The 20,990-nt window shown below is 40.3% G+C and overlaps 2 protein-coding genes across 2 annotated transcripts; one reads left to right on the forward strand and one right to left on the reverse strand.

Annotated features, from left to right (window-relative positions):
• Window positions 1-1,900: 1,900 nt before the first annotated feature.
• On the reverse strand, window positions 1,901-9,003 carry LOC134650414 (E3 ubiquitin-protein ligase Hakai). The gene is made up of 8 exons (XM_063505369.1): window positions 8,683-9,003; window positions 8,103-8,290; window positions 7,804-7,878; window positions 7,579-7,680; window positions 6,655-6,753; window positions 5,109-5,222; window positions 4,556-4,700; window positions 1,901-1,989 (listed from the first exon to the last, which is right to left on the reverse strand). The coding sequence occupies exons 1-8, from the start codon at window positions 8,894-8,896 to the stop codon at window positions 1,901-1,903; spliced, it is 1,026 nt and encodes a 341-aa protein (XP_063361439.1). The 5' UTR covers window positions 8,897-9,003.
• Window positions 9,004-16,748: 7,745 nt separating this feature from the next.
• On the forward strand, window positions 16,749-20,681 carry LOC134650415 (uncharacterized). The gene is made up of 2 exons (XM_063505370.1): window positions 16,749-19,377; window positions 19,669-20,681. The coding sequence occupies exons 1-2, from the start codon at window positions 16,749-16,751 to the stop codon at window positions 20,679-20,681; spliced, it is 3,642 nt and encodes a 1,213-aa protein (XP_063361440.1).
• Window positions 20,682-20,990: the final 309 nt, after the last annotated feature.

The following is a 20,990-nucleotide window of genomic DNA, read 5'->3' on the forward strand; positions in this document are numbered from 1 at the left end:
GGAGAGCGAGTATGGTATACAAAGAAAGATATTTTTTGCAGATTTTAATGCATTTGTTAAAATTGGTATCAAGATATTGGGAGGTGTGAATGAGACTTGTAAATATAATTAATATTGACTAGTGTTACATTAATAAATAATATTCAATCAATGTGGTGTATAATTTTATTTAATATTATATTCCAATTTCTTATATACCTAATTTGTTGTTTCATGTCGTATGAAAGGGTTTCATAATTTATTATTTTCTTAGAACAAATTCTGAAAGTTTTGAGTAACGATTGGAACAATTATTGATACACAAGAAAATTATTATTATGCACTGGACGTTCAAAAGTACATTATAATGTCTAAGTAATCATATAACTCGTCAAAGCCGCATATCACTCCAGTCTCAAGTCCACTACATTTTTCACAACTCTCATAAAATTCGCTCACCCGGGTAACAGTGTCTTTTTTCCCTTTCTGAGTATACAAACTGAGTAGACCCCCATGTTAACCCATTAAACGCCAGACATCAATCTAGCCATAGTAGGTGCCGCGTAACGCTACGGAACGGACGCCTGCTCGGCCTTGCGCCATCTAGCGGTCATATCTGTCGTAATAGACGCGTTTTGCTAAAGAGTGAATCTTCTGGACCTAGTATGGCGTTGCGTTCAAAGGGTAAACTTATGCTTGTGATCTCAGGGCACACTGTACAAGTACTCTGAAGCTTAACCTTTTCGACGCCGTGTCAAACACAAACTGTCACGCTGACGCCATTGTCACCGAAGTGTCATAACTGAAATTGAACTTTATGCATATGCATGTAGGTATATGTTGCTCTGTTGTCTGTGACCGATTAATTGACATAGACATAGAAAAGTTTTATTCAACATCACATGAAGTTGCAGAGTTAACAGATAGTGTAACACATTTTTACAGATAAACCTTAAATTTAGACTTAAAAACTAAGAAATTGAGATGTACATCTAAGGGAGAAATATTCATGAGTGTTATTGGTTGTGAATTGGTTTTTGGCGTTGAACCTACGGTGCGGATATATCGGTCATTGGCGTCCAAAAGGTTAACGCCCCGCCGAACGGAGACTGAGACCGCACACTATGTGAGACGGAGCTGTTCCCTGGTGCTTGCGGCTACCGGTAGTAGTGCGGCGGCTACCGGTAGTAGTGCGGCGGCTACCGGTAGTAGTGCGGCGGCTACCGGTAGTAGTGCGGCGGCTACCGGTAGTAGTGCGGCGGCTACCGGTAGTAGTGCGGCGGCTACCGGTAGTAGTGCGGCGGCTACCGGTAGTAGTGCGGCGGCTACCGGTAGTAGTGCGGCGGCTACCGGTAGTAGTGCGGCGGCTACCGGTAGTAGTGCGGCGGCTACCGGTAGTAGTGCGGCGGCTACCGGTAGTAGTGCGGCGGCTACCGGTAGTAGTGCGGCGGCTACCGGTAGTAGTGCGGCGGCTACCGGTAGTAGTGCGGCGGCTACCGGTAGTAGTGCGGCGGCTACCGGTAAGGTATGTTCGACTAAGATCGGACACCGGGTAAGATCGTATGATTCAAATTTCTGCCTGTTGCGGGGCTTTTTTTTTAATGCTGGCAAGGTGATGCAATGCCCGGGACAAAACAGCGCATTGCATCACCTTGCCAGCATTGAAAAAAAGCCCCGCAACAGGCAGAAATTTGAATCATACGATCTTACCCGGTGTCCGATCTTAGTCGAACATACCTTAGTAGTGCGGCGGCTACCGGTAGTAGTGCGGCGGCTACCGGTAGTAGTGCGGCGGCTACCGGTAGTAGTGCGGCGGCTACCGGTAGTAGTGCGGCGGCTACCGGTAGTAGTGCGGCGGCTACCGGTAGTAGTGCGGCGGCTACCGGTAGTAGTGCGGCGGCTACCGGTAGTAGTGCGGCGGCTACCGGTAGTAGTGCGGCGGCCAGGCGGGCGCGTACCCCTCTGGCCAGCGCTCGGGCGCCGGCGAGCCCGCCGCCGCCAGGCTGCCGCCTGAAACATTCACAACTGCTTACTGTACGTTCACTATGTGCGTAATTAACTCGCTAATATCTGGGAGACCGAGCTTCGCTCGGAAATAGTATTTTATGCAACCGTTGTTTAAGAGAGGTCAAAAAAGGCGAGTGGCGTGAGTAACAATTTGAGGCGAAGCCGAAAATTGTTAATAAAGACGCCACGAGTATTTTTTGACTGAGTTAAACAACGCTGCATACAATACTTTTTCTACGACCAAGCACTTACTTTGAAATAAAATTGTAAATTTAACAAATATTTTTAATTCAAGAAGTAGCAAAAATGGAGGGTACGGGCGGGAAAAGAATGAATGAATGAATGAAATTAAAAAAAAAACATGTCTATGGTTCACTTATTTGTCAGAGATGACATTTAAAATAAGGTTGGCAACACTGTATTTCATTCAATATTTTTAAAGTGGTCATTAAACGAAGTATCGTAAAATCGCCAAAAAGATACTGCGTGTATGCACAAATTCTTTTTTGGGGCATAGACTAAAGACTTGTCTTGGCAACTATAAGGTAGGGTTTTAAAGGTGTGTGCACGACCCTTTAAATGACAAATAAAAGTACGGGAGTAGAAAAACATATTAACCTTTTCAACGCTTTTCGTCCCATGCTAAAATGTGGCTTATACGCCAAATGGTTGCAATATGAAGAGCGAAAATAAACCTTATCTGTCAGCAGGAAAATTGCTTTGACAGCGTCCGTCATAGCCTTTTTAGTGGCTGTTGGCGTCATGCGCACGACAGCACTCGACCACTTTAGTGGCTCTTGGCGTTGAAAAGGTTAAAACTCAAAAATGCGCGTTTTCCCAGAGATAAGACCTAGCTAGATCGATTTTTCGCCCCCGAAAACCCCCATATAGCAAATTTCATCGAAATCGTTAGAGCCGTTTCCGAGATCCCCGAAATATCTGCCCTGCTTATCGCGGGTGCAGTACTTGCATGAAAACCCTCATACAAAGTACTGCGTTTGCGATAAGCAGGGCAGATATATAAGTATATAAATAAATAAATAGATTAGATAATATCGCCACGGAACTGGGGATGCTCGTTTCATCTCTCCGCGATAAAATTCGAATCTGAAACGAGGAAATCCAACGACAAACCAAAGTACTAGACAACGATCGACGGATTGCTCTGAAATGAACCAGGGCTATACTATTATGAATAAGGCGGTTCATTCCTGAGTAAACCATGATAAAATTTGACTTCGAATAAAATTAAACTGAGCGAAAAGTAGGTAGGAATAGGAAGATTAGTAATCACTGTAATCAGTTTCAGTTAGGTACCTTTTTCAATTACTTAAGGGGCCCACTGATTAACAGTCCGCCGGACGATATCGGCCTGTCAGTCGTTCGGAACTGTCAACTTTTTGTTTTAACTGACAGGCCGATACCGTCCGGCGGACTGTTAATCAGTGGGCCCCTTTAGTGCCAGTTGCACCATCCGCACTCGTCAGAGTGATCAACGTCCCCCGGCGCGCCGCGGCGTTTTACTATGAAACTTTCCATACAATAAAATTTAGCGAAGTCTTTAACCTTTTCACCGCCACGTCAATGAAGTAATAAAGTCTCATCAGCGCCATATCAAAAATTGCTCGTATACAACCTGACCAAAACTACGACTTGATATCAAGTCGTGGCGTGTGGGGCACGAAATGTTCGGACTTCATATCAAGTCAATGGCAGCGAAAGGGTTACCGATGATAAACAGTTTGGTGCAACCGAGCCGTAGGGACGGTAGACCACAGTATACTAAGAACAGTAGTGAATCTAAGGCCGCTCGGCAAGTTATTTACCTACTCTTGCGTTGGCGCTTAGGGTCGTCACTTTTATTTTGAGTTAAATATTATTTGCGTATTATGAGTAGCACTAGGTTTCTATTTATATAATATAATGAAATGTTCTATCAATTCATAAATGAGGTATAAATTAAGGCCGGTAAGAGCAGGCAAATGCGAGCGTACTCGAATGCGCGCGATCACAGTCGCGGTACGGCCCACACTGCCGCCACCGTATTCCCCCGTATATTATGCGAATGTGTGCGTGACAGCGCGTGCGTATAGTTTGTAGCTTTCTAATAGACCCCGAAGGCTAATCCTATTGTCTATTGTTCAGTAAAACCGCCCGTGCTACTTACCTGCAAAAAAGGGTCCTAATTATTCTATTTGGCACCTGAGCGCGGGCTAGTCCAACGCTCAAAAAACCAGTGTAGGTGCGCTCTCCGATACCGCGCCTTTGTTACGCATCTCGATGACACATTTTAGACTGGTTCCGTAGCGTTCGACTCGCCGGCACTCAGTAACCGAAGTACCGATTTTTTATGCAGGTGGTTGTGGCACGTGGCACGAGCGGTTTTTCTTAACAATAGACAATAGCTTACACAACAACAAATTAGCCTTCGGGGTCTATTAGAAAGCTACAAACTATACACGGCGTCCGGCGCGCACGCACACATTCAACCCGGCAGCGGCACATTTATATGAAGATTCACTACTGTTCTTGTACTGTGCGGTAGACGGTATTATGTGAAGATGTGTACCTGGTTGCGGTTGCGAGTATGAGGGCGGGTATGCGCCGGGCGCGTAGTACTGCGGCGGCGGCACGCTCATGTTGTGCGCCAGCACGCCGCTGCCCGCACCCGCCGCGCCGGCGCCCACACCCGCCACTACCGGTGCCACGGGCTGCTAACAAATAAAAGCATTTACATATAACATATAAGCTTTTATATTTAACCGTTTCGTTGCGTGTTCCATTTTCGAAAACATTTAGCTGTGGCGGTGAACAATTATTTCATGACACGACAGGCGTGCCTTACGCCATATAGAACGCGACACTATAAAAACATTGATGACACGCATGTCGTACCATCCGCACCGAATCGGTTAAAGGAGATTCGAACAAGCTCTATGACAAGTTGATGGTGTTTTATGACGTACCCTATGACCTGAATCCACACCTTATTCCAAGGTGCTAATAAACTAAAAAATTGTTTTCATGTATTCTAGCATGTTTTAAAGGTATTTTTTTTCAACTTACCGATTAATTGTAATTAAGTATGTAGATAAAATATTTTAAAAATGTGTGATACTAACCGGATAATAATTGTAATAATTAGGGTCCGGGTCCTGAATGGGCACCGTGATGAGGTTCCGCCGCGTCGACACCGCGTGCCGCGGGTCGTTGGACACCCCAACCCCGCTTCCGACCTGCCCACAATACGTTCTATTTGTAGTAAAACACTATTGCATATATACATCATCATCCTCCTCGCGTTGTCCCGGCATTTTGTCACGGCTCATGGGAGCCTGGGGTCCGCCAGAGATGGGCATCATTCGAATAAACTTTTATCGGAATAATCATTCGAATAAACAATAATTCACGATTTTGTGTTGTACATGTGACCACTCCCGATATTTGCAAAATCTAAAAATCTAAATTGCACATCACAGTTGGCAATCTTTCTAAACCGTGAAAAGTTAATAAGGTATTCAAATAAACAAATTATTCGTGGCAATTCATTCGACGAATAAATTATTCGCGGATAAATTATTCGACGAATAATTTATTCAAATAAGAATAATCATCCGACATTTTTATTCGTCATTCGCGATAAATTTTGTTATTCTTATTCGTTATTCGAATAAATTTTGCCCATCTCTGGGGTCCGCTTGGCACTAATCCCAGGAATTAGCGTAGGCACTAGTTTTTACGAAAGCGACTGCCATCTGACATAACAGAGATAAAATGTATAACAATGGCGAACTATTAACGTTATATTTGACTAGCTAGTGGAATACCAATTTGGAAACCAGGGTTCGAAATTATCCAGATAATTATAGAGTTTGATAATTATAGCGATAATTATCCCAGGTATATGGATGGTGTTATATTATTTTCTTTGAATTCTTTGATAGTTAAAAATAATGACTGGGGCGTTTTTTATATTTTAAATCTTAGATTATCAAATCGATAATTATCAGGCATAAAAATCACGATAATTATCATTGATAATTATCCTTTCGAACCCTGTTGTAAACGCTTTGTTTAAGCTATTCTCTTTGGTTTAAGTAAGTGAACGCAAATGTTTATTCTTGATATGGATAATAGGGGCATAAATAGGCGGGTCTACACTGAATGAGCCACCTCACAAGGAAATGGGGTTGGCCGATCGAAGTATTTTATAGATGGCGCCAGCATAGGTTTTACCCGTTAATTCCACGAATAACCACATACCTACTTGTTTTTTTTTTAATTTTAAGGCCTGCATGCTCTTTAAGCCAAATCTCATAGACCAAAACTAGGTAAAGGGAAAACCCATGCTGGCGCCATCTATAAAAACCTTTGACAGTTGCCAACCCCATTGCCGGGCGTAGCATGACCTTCACCAGAGGCGCGCGTTTGAGTCGGGCGAGGCAAGTCTACGTCCCACCTAAGTCTAAGTTAAGCCATGAACTAATGTGACGTTATCTATAAAAAGGGACTTTATTGTCGATGGCGGTTACGCCATTATTAACGATGCTCCGATATAAATACAATGCCGCGCGACGCTGTGCGGCGTAACCGCCATCGACAATAAGGTCCCTTTTCATTGATAATGCCCCATATATGGTTAAGTTCGGTTCAATGATAACCACTTACGGAGATGGGTTTGACGATGGCGACGCTGGCGGCGTCGGCGGCGGCGTGCGGTTCGGAGCCCGACACGTGCCGGTGGTTGATATGCGCCTGCAGGTCCCTCTGCATACATAACATACGAAGTTAATGCTCAGCGCTCCGAGCATGAATAAATAAATATTATAGGACATTTTTACACAAATTGACTAAGTGTAAGGCCTGAGTGGACGCTCGAAGCGGAGCGTTCGGCGGGGCGTGCAGCGTGGCGTCGGGCTCACGCGTGATGTGAGCAGCGTGCACTAAGGCCGCTCCTATACGCTTGCATTTGTTTAACATGCACGCCGCACGCCCCGCCCCGCTGCACGCCCAACTCGAGCGTTCACTCAGGCCTTACACTAAGCCCCACGGTAAGCGGTATGAAGTACACTCAGATCAAGCCATGCCATTTGCAATGTTTTATAACTGAATTTCTTTAACCGTTTCACCGCCACGTCAATGAAGTAAAGTGTCATCAACGGCAAGCCACAAATTGCACGTAAACAAGCCGTATAACATATCAAGTCGTGGCGTGTGGGGCACGAAATGTACTGACTTTATATCAAGTCAATGGCGGCGAAAAGGTTAACCAGTCCAGCCCAATAGTCACACTAGTTCCATTCGGGAACTGAGACAAATAACACTTTCATTTAAACCTTGTAAAAACAAATTTCAGGCAACAATAACTTATACGCGTTTAAGGTTCGGTTGCACCAAAACGCCTGTTACCGTTAAAGCGTTTGCTAAATCTGATTGTATGGGAGTTTTCATAGTTCTTTGCCGAGTGATGTTGATCAGTCTGTTAAAAGTGGTTGGTGCAACTGGCCCTAAGTCCAGATTTCGTAAATAATAATCAGTCCACCTCATTTGCAGCCTAGTTAAATTAGAAATGGTGACCTATTTCAGCCGTACCTGAGAGAGGTATGTCCGCCGGCAGCCCGTGTTCCCGTACCGCGTGCCCGAGTGCGTGCACATGAACACCGTGCCGAGACCGGTCTGCTCCACGCGCAGAACCTGCCAATACAGGGAAAGTGTTAGAGTCCGGCTGAGCTAACTCTGCACTCTAATGCACCCTTTGGACATTGATGTGATTATTCTAATAAAAAAAAATAGCTTTAATGAAAGACTCAAACATACCTTTTCCCTACACCGTGGACAGTGTGTGTGGTCTGCTCGCGCGCAAGAAAGGCAAAACACGTGCTTGCATGGTATCTGCAAAAAAAAAACATTAAAACACTAAGAAATCAGTTCCAAAGTTTTTAATCCAATTCAGTGTTTAATTCTGACCAAATAAAAAGTTATAAATGCAAATAAATTTAATTTAAACTACCTTTGGCGTAAAATCAAGGAGCCTACATCCGAAGCGTAGAAAAGGGCTAGAGAGAGGGGAAGAGACAGAGACATTTCGTTAAATATATGATTTAAATGATACTTACCATTCTACCATATATAAGTATAGGCTTTGAGCAGATATCACAGCAGTATATCATAGGGTTCAGGACTTTTTCCCCAATGAGTGCTGCACGGTGGTCCCAGTCCAAGCGCAGCATAGGCTCTGGCGGGCCACGTTGCAGTGTTGTGAATACTGGGGCTTCTAGTTGTGATATGTCGGAAGGGACTTCCACTGGAACGGTTGATAAATGGTAAATTATACATTCCTCAAAGACAATTAGCTTAAAAAATGTAATGTAAAGTGGTAAACAGCCTACTAAATTTCTTTAGCAAGACTTTTGCATATAATTCATGACTCACGATACCTAGCTTAAAAGCAAAGCAGTAAGGGAATGTGTATTGCAATCACACATTTAACAAAAAAGTCTAATTAGATTAGATGTTCTGGTAACTCAAAAACGTTACCCGGGGATTTGTTTATGACCAAGCTAGTCACTAATCTTGTCAAATACAGAGAAACTACTCAAGCCAGTGGGTTTTATTATCAAATTCTGACAATTCTGAGGAAAGATCACAATAAACTTTTCACCACTGACAAGAGTGACAAGGCGCCTAGTTACTCACGTTTAGGGGGTTCGGCTTGTTCAACCTCTTCCTTTGCCTCCTCAGTAGTTAAGGACTCCTCCTGGTCTTGTGAACTTTCTTCAACAGAACACTCTTCTTCATCAGAAGACATCACCTTCGGCACTTTCTTGCCGCGACCACGGCCTCTTCCGCGACCCCGGCCGCGGCCTCTACCCCGGCCACGGCCCCGGGCATTTCTCTTTTCACTATTCATTTAGAAATATGATGCAAAAACTGAAAAAAGTATTTTGCCGTCTAAACGGCGCGCTGTTTTGTTGACACTTAACCTCTCTTTTACAGTTTCTATAAAATTATTGAAACATAGTCCGATTTGAGAACACGAATGAAATATTATTTGTTAGTTTTTGTACATAAAAGCAATAATTGTTAAATTCTAGATTCTCCTACATTTAACAACCGACAACGCAAACATTTTTTTGGCATTTCCAAAGGCGTCTTTCCATTTTTTTTACTATACTCGTGAATCTGTTTGTGAAGCTGAAGCGTGTATACCAAACTTTTGACTTATATATTTTTGTAATGGGTTCCGTATGTAAATATGGACCCCTAAATCTAGATTGTCGGGGACGACACTATTTTTGACTTTGTCTATGGAACTGTCAACTGTCAAATGAAATTTAAATTCACCGCTCCACGCCATTGAATAAAATTTTCATCGGAAGAGAATCTTAGATTTTCTTCTAACTAATCTACGCTCAATGAAGGATTATGGGTGAAATACGAAAACCAGCAATCTCGGTGAGTAAGATATACATTTTACCAGATATACAATACGAGGCAAATAAACAAATTCTTTGATTTGAACATTTGAACAACGTTTCTTGTAGGCATTGTTTTTTTACCGTGACGAACTTTGTTTTTTAGGAAGACAATAACACGTACACTGTATTTATAAAGATCTCCGTTCGGAATACAATACATATCTGACAATCCTACTCAATTTGAATTCTTTAATATGTATGCAAAAAACCTTCAACTGGTAACAGTACTCAACTTTGTTTTTTAGCAAGATAATTACAGGATTTACACGTCCACTGTATTTATAAAGAATACAATACAATATCTGACAATCCTACTCAATTTGTATTCTTTAAATATGCCAAAAAACCTTCAACCGGGTATTAGTACTAAACTTCGTATACTATTCTTATAACAAAACTTATATTTTATTACAATTATAGGTACAACAAAATGTTTAACCTATGTGAATTAAAGTGGCCTCATATGTTAACACATTTTATTTTTAACTTAATGGCAGCTATGCCATGTTGCAGCTATTTTCCTTAACATGGTAAACAAAAGTAAAGTAGCTAATGAAGCCACTCAATTAGATAATAAACCACAAAGTGAATTCAGGGGTAATATATATAAATTTGTCTTTCTGTACTACAGCCTAAAGCGTTGCATATTTATAGTAAAAAAATTTTTTGCCCGCATCTTTGTCAGTCTTTGAATAATGATGATTGACAAAAACTGTCCTGTGTCTCTTCTAAGGCCTCAAACTATATCCATAACAAATTTGATATAAATTGGTTCAGTTCAGCGGATTAAGGGTCGGCTGCACCAAACTGTTTGTCATTGTTAAAGAGTTTGCTAAATTTTATTATATGGAAAGTTTTATAGTAAAGCGCAGCGGCGCGCCGGGTGACGTTGATCAGTCTGTCAAGTGCGGATGTTGCAACTGGCGCTTAGTGTGAAGAGGTAACAGACAGACATCCAGAGTTACTGACCGCTAAAATCAGATTTATCAGAGGTAAACTCACCTAAAGTCCATTTTTTTATTCGGTCAACTAAAATGGAGAGCTTTGGTGCGCAAAATAACGACCTCATGTGGTCGCGACCCTCAGTCATGAGGAATCGAGGAAGAAGAAGACTAAAATGTCATTTCATAATATGAACATAAAATAAAATTACATAATATGAAATGTCATTTTAGTCTACCGAATAAAAAAATAGACTGTACATTATTTTTCTGGCCTTCAAAATAAAAACCTATGTGTACATTACCTGCAATAATAATATTAATAATCGTGCGAGTAGGTACAGCGAGTTGCAAAAGTGCTTACCCAATTTTATGAAGGAATTCCACTCGTGAAGAATTTCGTACTCTTTAAGCCTATATACGTCCCACTGCTGGGCACAGGCCTCCTCTCATGCGCGAGAGGGCTCGGGCCCCACGCTAGCCCAATGCGGATTGGGGACTTCACATACATCTTTGAATTTCTTCGCAGATGTATGCAGGTTTCCTCACGATGTTTTCCTTCACCGAAAAGCTAGTGGTAAATATCAAATGATATTTCGTACATAAGTTCCGAAAAACTCATTGGTACGAGCCAGGATTTGAACCCGCGACCTCCGGATTGAAAGTCTGACGTCATATCCACTTGGCCACCACCGCTTTTAGCCGTCTACAATTTATTATTTTATTGAAACGATTTTCCTTAAAGATGTCAGTGAAATCTTTCTGAGGGGTGTAGAATTCAGGGAAACAAACAAATATTTATATATTCGTATGATATTGTATAATTTGATTATTTACCCAGAGGTCTTCCAAAATTCATGAGGTCAATGTCAATGCCTCCTGAACCGGCGAATTAGAATAAATGAAACTTGTTTTTCTGAAACATAGGGGAATCAATTTATTTTAACGCAAATTATGTTGAATTTTATAACAAAATCTAGTAAAATAGATAACAAAAGAGCAATTTATCACAATAATGTGGATATTAAAATAATATACTTATGGAAATGTTACAAAAATACAGCACTTGAAAGTTTCAAAATTTAAGTTTTTTTTAACTTCCAAAAATGATAAAAGTAAGGGTACCATTCGATTCCTTACATTTTATCCAAAAAAATGTTGTATACCAATATGTATAGGTACATAAACGCAATATTTTACCGACAAAAACGCAATTTTCTTGTTTTGTTCATACTTCAAGATGCGCTCTCAGTTACCTTGACGTCACGTTCCCATATCAATATCAATTTCGCGAGTGAAGTACGACTGTCGGACTTTGACTATAATTTCTGACTTTTGTGTTGTTTTAATGCAGTGGGTCCCATATAGACATTTGATCCTAAAAACAAACCTGATTGATTGATACCATTAATAAAAATTTGTCATGTAGCCTATTATGTCTTGGAAAGTAATTTAATTACAAAACGAATATTTAATGGAGAATGTTATTTTCCATTACTATAATAGTACCTATTTAGCGAGTTGAATAGTAGCGGGACAGAAATATAATTATGAGCGTGCGATAGAGATAGGAATAGAAACAAGCGGGTCAATGTATCAATGTACGGAATTCTTCGTGCTTTAGAGTCCTTACTTTAGCAAAGAAATTACGCCTAAAGTTATAATTAGATAACAACCGGCGGTCGTATTTAAATATTATTTATTTTGGAAGAAGCTACTTATGCGGACGTAATAAAAAAAAGTGCTAATTATTATTTAGCATACATTTCAATATCTTAACTATTAACTACTGTTTTAGTTTTTATTCACATTGTTGTTTATTGCACTGAAAATTATAGGTATTGACACGATAGTTGAAGACGCCATAACCACAAAATCATCCTAGTGACAGCAAGATTTTGAGATCAAGTGTTCTTTTTTACAACTGCAAAATGGACCAAAAAGTTTCTTCAAGGTTTTATTATTTTACTTTAATATCGTGCTCTTAAGTCACATTCACTCATTCAATACTGTTTTTGCGATTAGGTAGTAGTAGTATTATTCACCTCAACTCTCCTGCCGATGCTGAGGGTCTACCGCGAACCACGTTCGGCGTGTTGTCTCTATCGCATGCGACTATTCGCACTTGTAAATTCGTACGTAAGTGTGACAGGGAGGCAACGTGGTTCGCGTTACCCCCCTGATATCTGTACGATCTTAAATTCGAACATTCTGGCATGCACATATCTCGGTGTTGGGTCGCTACGCTACCTGCCGTTGATCCTGTCAGCTGATCAAAAGGATGCGGTGACGTACCTATGGAGACGGATTAAAAATCCTTGCTTTGTCAATCGTCTTGAATAAGATTTTAGTAGTGTAGTCTGATCATAAACCTTCGCAGATATATATCGTTGCAGGTACCATAAACCTTTATTTTTATTGACCGAGCGTTAGCGAACGTGTCCGTTTCAGCTTGGGCAAAAATGTTCACATCTACAAGTCGCAATGCTCAACCGATTCTCGTGAAATTTTGTGAGCAGGTACGATGGTTAAATGTCAGTCTTTATCAAAATCAGTCAGTATGGATCACATTTGTGCCACGGAAGGTTTTGGTTTAGTTGTTCTTAGTGTTTGTGCTGACATTGAAATGGTCTTCCGTAAACGTGACAAAAAAGGTATCAGTGACATTTGGAGCCACTTCCGTAGGAGAACTTGTGAGTTTTGTTCCATGAATAAGTTAACTTTCGTGGTGGCAGCATGGTTGCATTTTTATCGCCTGTCACTTATGTACGTACTTGTTAGAACGTAACGTTTGACGAACGTAGGCATGATGACAGGCATTAAAAATGTGACCGTGCTACCGCCATGGGCACAATTCTTAAATGCGTCTTCCAAATGTATGTTCATTCGTTTATCGACACAATTGCACGTTATAGCAATTGCTTCGTCTTAGGACATCATAGTATAGTATATTTCATTTGCATGCTCTACAGTCAGCAGCAGAAGTTGCTAAGCGGGCGAGGTGTCCAAAATTACCTTGACACGCTCTTATTCTCTTAACAATAAAGTCGCGTGAAGATCACTTTCTCTGACTGTACGAGTCTACAGACAGCGTAAACAGATTGGTATTAGATTTTGATATTATGGATATATATGATACGTAGGTGTTAGGCGTACGAAACTTCCAATGATTTATGTTATTCGAATGCTTGTCATGTGGTTGACATATTATGATATGCGGTTGACCTCTGCCGCTTTTTTTAAACGATTCTCTATTAGGCGTTTGAAAGTTTGGAACGTGAGTTTAGTTCTAATGTATTTTGCATTTTAATAAGGGTTTACATCTATTGTTTATATTTGTTCAAAGGACTATAGTATGTACTTGGATTAGGAATTACTTAGGATGATCTTTGTAATACTCGTGTGTTCTTTTGAATTACTTTTCTCAGTTCATATGATGTTAGTACGTATATATTAATGAATTTATGGTGTAGAGCGCCATCTACTCCAGCTCAGCTGTCAAAACTGAGACTAAGTATATTTCACACTTCTTCTTCTTTGAATCCCACTCTTGTGTCCGTTAGGAGTGACATCAGACATTACATCACCAACGACCATCTTTTTGTACAGTCGGCAGCAGAAGTTGCTAAGCGGGCCAGGTGTTCAAAATGATCTTGACGCGACTTTATTTTTAAGAGAATAAGAGCGTGTTTTGAACGCCTCGCCCGCTTAGCAACTTCTGCTGCTGACTGTATTTGTTTTGTTTTGAATCAAAATAGTTGGGCCAGCGAAGCATAAACTATAGACATTACAATTTTGCCAATTTAAGGGACAAGTGCGGGTTTAACTACTCTTTACTAGTTCTCTGCCTCGCCCAATCCCCGATTGCCAATTAAATTTCCCGTCCAGCCAGCAAGGAGTAGTAATTTTCCATCAATTTCCATCGCATGCCACTCATTTCACGGCCGGCCGTGACCGCTTTAGTGCTCAGTCCGCTCAACTGAAGACTTGCGTAATGCCAGATTACGCAGATAACGCGGAGACAAAAGGGAACGGCCTCCAATATATTGACATTAACACCACCATGATAATATTGATGATACGTCATGAGAGGTGCTTATGGCGTCCACGAAGAGTTGGTATTGGTGTGGCTTATGTGATTGTGTAGTCGTCGTTGTTGAATTATTGTATTATTCAGTTGGAGAAATAACTTGTTGGAGCAAAAGCGAATAAAGTATTTGCTGTAATTATAAATGCTATCATTGAAAATATTTTATACATTTTATTGTAGTATTCATATTTTACCCTTTAGAAAGTATAAATGTCTACAAATATACTTATATTGCCATATTTGGAAACATGTACTTGGTACTTACAAATATGGCTGATTTAGCTAGTAGTTTACAGAGTTTACACGTAACTAAATATCATAAAACTGTTCGTTTTTACTAAATAGGTAAGGTATTGTATAATAACAAGGTATGATAAGTTAGATGCAAGAAAATTATAAAAAAATAAACAAATTAAATTACCTTCTAAGAGTTCATTAACGTTCTTTTCGCATTGCTTAACATTTGCAATTGTCCGCTGCTATTAAGTGCTTATTAGGCATTCAGCTTTGCAATAAGGACTGATTACTCATCGCTTTTGATTGATTATAGTTTTGTAAGCGTTTTCTTCTTCGAGTTGACTCTAGCCTAGCGTATTATATCCGGAGTTCATGGCCGGATATTATTTAGTTTTCTTTGTGAAACAAATTTCCTTTTCATCGTCACCGCGATCATACAAGCCTAAAGACAGTTCCATTATTGATCAATGGCCGCCTCCCAGAATCTCTATACCTGTCTGTGTTCTGGGCCAAAGCGTCTTACCGCCATGTTGGTGGCCTTCTTATCGAGGAAAACCAAGATCAACGATATTTATTTATAGCTCGAGCAGCACACAGTGGACTGCGTGGCTCACTCCGCGATTTCGTCGCGTCGCTACATGTACATGCGGCCCACACCAATTTTGGTGTCTAGCAATAGTAGTTGCCGCGCACCGCTTAGGAATGGACACTTGCTCGCGCTTGCGCTTATATCTCTCGTGATAGACGCGTTTTGTAGAGACTGAACCTTCTGTACTTAGTATACTATTATTTATTCTGTGACTGAACTAGAACCTATGACTGGTGGAGGAGAACGGTTCTAGATTAGCATTAACATGGTAAAGGCTGCTTGGGATTTCCTTTTATACATAGAACCGGTAAAGCGCCTTCTGACCCTTTTCTCTGATGATTTGCGCTGTAAAAATACTACAGCCATCTTATAACATATTGTGGTTTTGTGAGCGTCTGTTTTTATAACTGAAACCAATCAAGTTAAACATTGTTTCATTATTTTTGTGGCGTTGGCTTATTTAAAAGTTAAACCAATTGACTTACACATTTAGAATCTACGTCACTCACGCTAAACTTAGCCCTTTTATTTAAGGGTCGTCTAAATTTTACTTGGTCTAAAACTCATTTTAGATACCCATGTATAAATAGGGTTAAAAATAAAATGTATGTTACGACTGGAAGCCAATTCTTCAGTTTAACCACCATCGTATAGCAGTGACCTTTTATTTCGTTTTGTACGACGTACAGATGTAGTGCATAATTGTTTTTCCTCGTATTTTCTCGGAAACGTTAGTATTTGTCTTGCTACCTCAATCAACCACAGTACTTTTTGTACAGATACTGACTGAAATAGCAAGATACGTTCGTACGTTTGCGTGAAAATAACGAAGGAAAATAATTATGCACTACATCTGTACATACAATCTGTTGATACGATGGCACAGACATGTATAACATGTATAATACCTATGTATATCGTTCGACTAGCCAATACCAGGCGTGGCTCACTCCGCGATTTCGTCGCGTCGCTACAAGTACCTACAAGTACATGCGGCCCACACACATTTTGGTGTCTAGCCATAGTAGTTGCCGCGCACCGCTACGGAACGGGGACGCCTGCTCGCGCTTGTCATATCTATCGTAATAGACGCGTTTTGTTAGAGAGTGAATCTTCTGTACCTAGTACTATTATTTATTCTGTGCCAATAGGTACCTACATATATATTACCATAGAGAAAAAAATACATAGAGTGCTCACTCCATACATCAGTTTTAGTAGTGACATGGAACGCATCAATAGCTGGTCACAGCCTGGACGTCTCCCGCGCTTCCTTGCGTCACTAGCTGTCACTGTCAATACTGTCGATTCATGATTATATTTGCGATGTGCATGAATAATCAATATATCATTCAATTCACAGTTATTGTATCATTTAACATAACTTACATGGTGCCGAAACGCGAATACCAAAACCATTAAAAAAAATGGCTGAAAATAAAACAGACGTTAATATAAAGCCGCCTAAGCAATTCTTAATAAACGCCAATGAAGATGTTGCTAAGGCGTGGAAGTTGTGGCTGCAGCAATTTGAGTGGTATGCCATAGCTACAAACCTAGAAGAAAAAAAACCAACCGTGCAAGTGGCAGTATTCATGGCATGTATCGGACCTGACGCGGTGGTTATATACAATACGTTCAATCTTACAAGTGATGAGCAGTTACAATTACAAACCATTAAAGACAAATTTACAAAGCACTTCACTCCAAAGATCAACGAATCATATGAAAGGTATATATTTAATACCATAATACAAAAAGAGGGCCAACCATTTGATGAATTTCTCACAGAACTTAAAAGTAAAGTGAAAAATTGTGCATATGGTACTGTAGAGGACAGCCTAATTCGTGACAGAATTGTAGTAGGAGTAAGGAGCGACTCCCTTAGAGAGAAGTTGTTAGCTGAACAAGACCTTACACTGCAGAAAACAATTGACCTCAGCCGCTCAGCGGAGCAAGTCAAAATGCAAGTAAAAACTATGAAGCAGGCTCCTACTGTAGATGCGGTTACCTGGAACAGTAAAAACACAAATATTAAGAAAAAAGAAGACAACACCAATATGAATAATAATAAGAAAAAAGAAGATAAAAGTGAAGAGACATTTCATTGTGGTAGATGTGACACTATGCATGGCCGGAGAAATTGTCCTGCTTTTAAGAAAATATGCCTGAGATGTAACCGAAGAAACCATCTCACCAAATGTTGTAAAATAAAAACTGTGGATTCGCTTCTCCAGAATGATGAATATGATAGTGAAGACGGATTCATGGTGTCATCAATAGATAATGATGATGATGTGGGTAAAGAAGACTGGTTTGAGCCATTAACCTTACCTAATGGAGTCACAGTGATGTTCAAACTGGATTCAGGCAGCCGGTGCAATGTCATTACCCGAGAAATAATGGATAGAACAAAATCACATCTCAGTCCATCGACAACCAGATATCTGACATCCTATTCAAAGCATAAGATGCAAGTCTTAGGCGAAGCCAAACTGATGACTATTAGTAAAGGACAGCAAAACTTGATTAAATACTATGTTGTTAATGAAAATGTGTCACCAATTCTTGGCAGGAAAACATGTGAAAAATTAAATTTAGTCAAGAGAATTGATGCTATTACAATAAATGATGACTTGTTTGAAGGAATTGGTTGCCTGAAACAGTACAAATATGATATCGATTTAGTAGACAATCCAAAGTTACCAATATGCCCGGCACGTAAAATTCCCCACACCATAAGACAAAAAGTAAAAGATGAGTTGGATAGCATGGTGGAACAGAAAATAATTAAACCAGTGACAACGCCTACACCAGCCGTTTCACCTATGGTTGTGGTGAAGAAAAATGACAAAATAAGACTGTGCCTAGATCCCTCAGATATAAACAAAAATTTAAAAAGAAGACATTACCCACTTAATACTCTGGAAGAAATTGCTGCCAGAATTCATGGCTCGAAATGGTTCACACTGCTAGACTGTAGAAAAGGATTTTGGCAACTGAAAGTGACACCCCGCACATCAGAGTATCTCACATTCAGTACACCATTTGGAAGATATTCTTGCTTAAGAATGCCCTTCGGGTTGGCATCAGCTCCAGAAGTCTTCCAGCAAGTTATGAGCTCACTCTTAGCAGACTTGGAAAATACAGAGGTGTCAATGGATGATGTACTTCTACATGCTGCATCTAAAGATGAATTAGAGAAGACTACACATAAAGTACTGGAAAAGTTTAGAAATGCAGGTCTTAAACTTAATAAGGAAAAGTGCGTATTCAGTAGACAAGAAGTCAAATTTCTGGGCCACATAGTAACTAGCGAAGGCTTAAAGCCCGACCCGGAAAAAATAGAAACCATCACAAAAATCAAGAGACCGGAAAATATAAAAGAATTGCAACGGTTTCTAGGATTAATTACCTACTTGTCAAAATTCATAAAAAATATGGCAGACATTACCAGCCCCCTCAGACAATTATTACACAAAGATGTAGAATGGGTTTGGGATCAACCACAAGAAGAGGCGTTCACCAAATTAAAAGAGCTGTTAAAAAACCCACCTGTTCTGGGATTTTATGATCCTCAAGCGCCAATTTTGCTCTCAGTTGATTCTAGTAGTTATGCCTGTGGTGGTGTAATGATTCAAAAAGAAAAACCTATTGCCTACTGTGCTAAATCTTTCACTAAAACTGAGCAAGGCTACAGTCAATTGGAAAAAGAGGCCAATGCGATCTTAGTGGCTTGTAAAAAATTCCATAACTATATCTGGGGCTGCAAGGACTTGACAATAGAATCTGATCATAAACCTTTGGAAACAATTTTCAAAAAACCACTTACCAGTGCACCACCAAGACTGCAAAGAATGTTATACCAGATTTTGCCATATAATCCCAAGGTGACATATAAAAAGGGTTCGGAGATGTATGTAGCCGACACTTTGAGTCGAGATTGTGAGAAGCTAACCTGCGAAGATGTTAACTCAGAAAACTTGCAAATATGTGCGATTGTGCCATTTTCAAAAAACCGTAGAGAAGAAATCAAACAAGAAATTGAAAATAGCAGTGAGTTGAGTAACTTAAAACAAATTATACAAGATGGGTGGCCTGAAAAAATGGGGCAATTACCAGATAACTTAAAAAAATACTGGCACTATAGAGAAACGCTCAGTGTATATAACGACCTCATTTTCAAAAATGACAGAGTACTAGTACCCATATCAATGGTACCACTAGTGATGAAACAGTGCCACCTAAGTCACAAAGGCATTCAAGGCACAATACGTCTCGCCCGGGACAACGTATTTTGGCCAGGTATGACTACAGATTTAGTAAATTATACGAAATCTTGTACAGCATGTGCAAAAGTACAAAAAGATAATCCAATGGAGCCTATTGTTACACAAACAGCACCAGAACGCCCTTGGAGTCTCGTGGCAACGGATTTATTTCATTTGAAAGGCAAAGACTATATAGTGATAGCAGATGGCTACTCAGGTTTCTTTGACCTTAAGGAACTGAAAAGAGTTACCAGCCTTGACATAATTGACAATCTGAAATCTTGGTTTGCGACATTTGGAATTCCAGATATACTATTGACTGATGGTGGTAAACAATATGACTGCCAAGAGTTTAGACAATTCAGAAAGGAATGGAACTTTGAACACAGAATATCAAGTCCACACTTTCCACGCTCCAACGGATTATCGGAACGCTATGTTCAAGAAGCTAAAAACTTAATGAAAAAATGTATGGAAGACAACACAGACTTACAATTAGCGTTACTGCATCACAGGAACACACCCAGACTAGATCTTGGGTCACCAGCACAAAGGATGTTTAATAGAAGGACTAAAACCTTACTTCCTACAAACAGTAAACTCTTTATACCAAAAATAATAAGAAATGTCACTAAACAATTACAAAATATTAAAGAAGGAGAAAAGAAATATGCAGACAGAGGAAAAAAGGTAAATAAAGAGTTTGTGAGTAATGAAAATGTGATGCTACGAAAAGGTCATCAAAACTGGGTCCCAGCAAAAATAGTGACAGAAGAAGGCCACCGAGCCTATAAAGTAGAAACTGATGATGGTGCAATTTATAAAAGAAACTCCTGGCACCTAAAACCGACAGCCAATTCTACAGAGCTGGCCACAGAAGCCCCAGAGCCAGGAACAGAAGATCCAGACACTGTTGGACAGCCATCATCTATAGACCAGTCACCAGTCCCTGTAGGGCAGCCGTCACCCATTTCACCAGCAAAACCCACACTGACTGTGCAGAGTCCAGAACGGCCGCTGCTGACAGCTCCTCAAACTAGAAGTACTCGCAGTGGGCGGCTAGTGATCACGCCTGCTAGATATCGCTGAAAAGGGAGGATGACATGGAACGCATCAATAGCTGGTCACAGCCTGGACGTCTCCCGCGCTTCCTTGCGTCACTAGCTGTCACTGTCAATACTGTCGATTCATGATTATATTTGCGATGTGCATGAATAATCAATATATCATTCAATTCACAGTTATTGTATCATTTAACATAACTTACAAGTAGGTACCAAAAAGACTATTAGCATCTAGCACCTATTGTCAAGATATTATCTACATCTATTGTCAAGTAGCAGTACTGATAGCTCCGCTACTCGATGCTAGATGTAGTAGATGTAGACACTAACACAA

The sequence above is a fragment of the Cydia amplana genome, chromosome 8 (assembly GCF_948474715.1).
Source record: "Cydia amplana chromosome 8, ilCydAmpl1.1, whole genome shotgun sequence".
NCBI classification, from domain to species: Eukaryota; Metazoa; Arthropoda; class Insecta; order Lepidoptera; family Tortricidae; genus Cydia; species Cydia amplana.

Excerpts from the sequence above, each read along its gene's own strand:
- LOC134650414 (XM_063505369.1), bottom strand. The coding sequence starts at position 8,896 with ATGAATAGTGAAAAGAGAAATGCCCGGGGCCGTGGCCGGGGTAGAGGC. Across the intron at positions 6,754-7,578 it reads GGCGGACATACCTCTCTCAG|AGGGACCTGCAGGCGCATAT; the intron begins GTACGGCTGAAA and ends TTATGTATGCAG. Across the intron at positions 4,701-5,108 it reads ATTATTACAATTATTATCCG|CAGCCCGTGGCACCGGTAGT; the intron begins GTTAGTATCACA and ends TTTATTTGTTAG.
- LOC134650415 (XM_063505370.1), top strand. The coding sequence starts at position 16,749 with ATGGCTGAAAATAAAACAGACGTTAATATAAAGCCGCCTAAGCAATTC. Across the intron at positions 19,378-19,668 it reads ACAAGAAATTGAAAATAGCA|CATGTGCAAAAGTACAAAAA; the intron begins GTGAGTTGAGTA and ends AATCTTGTACAG.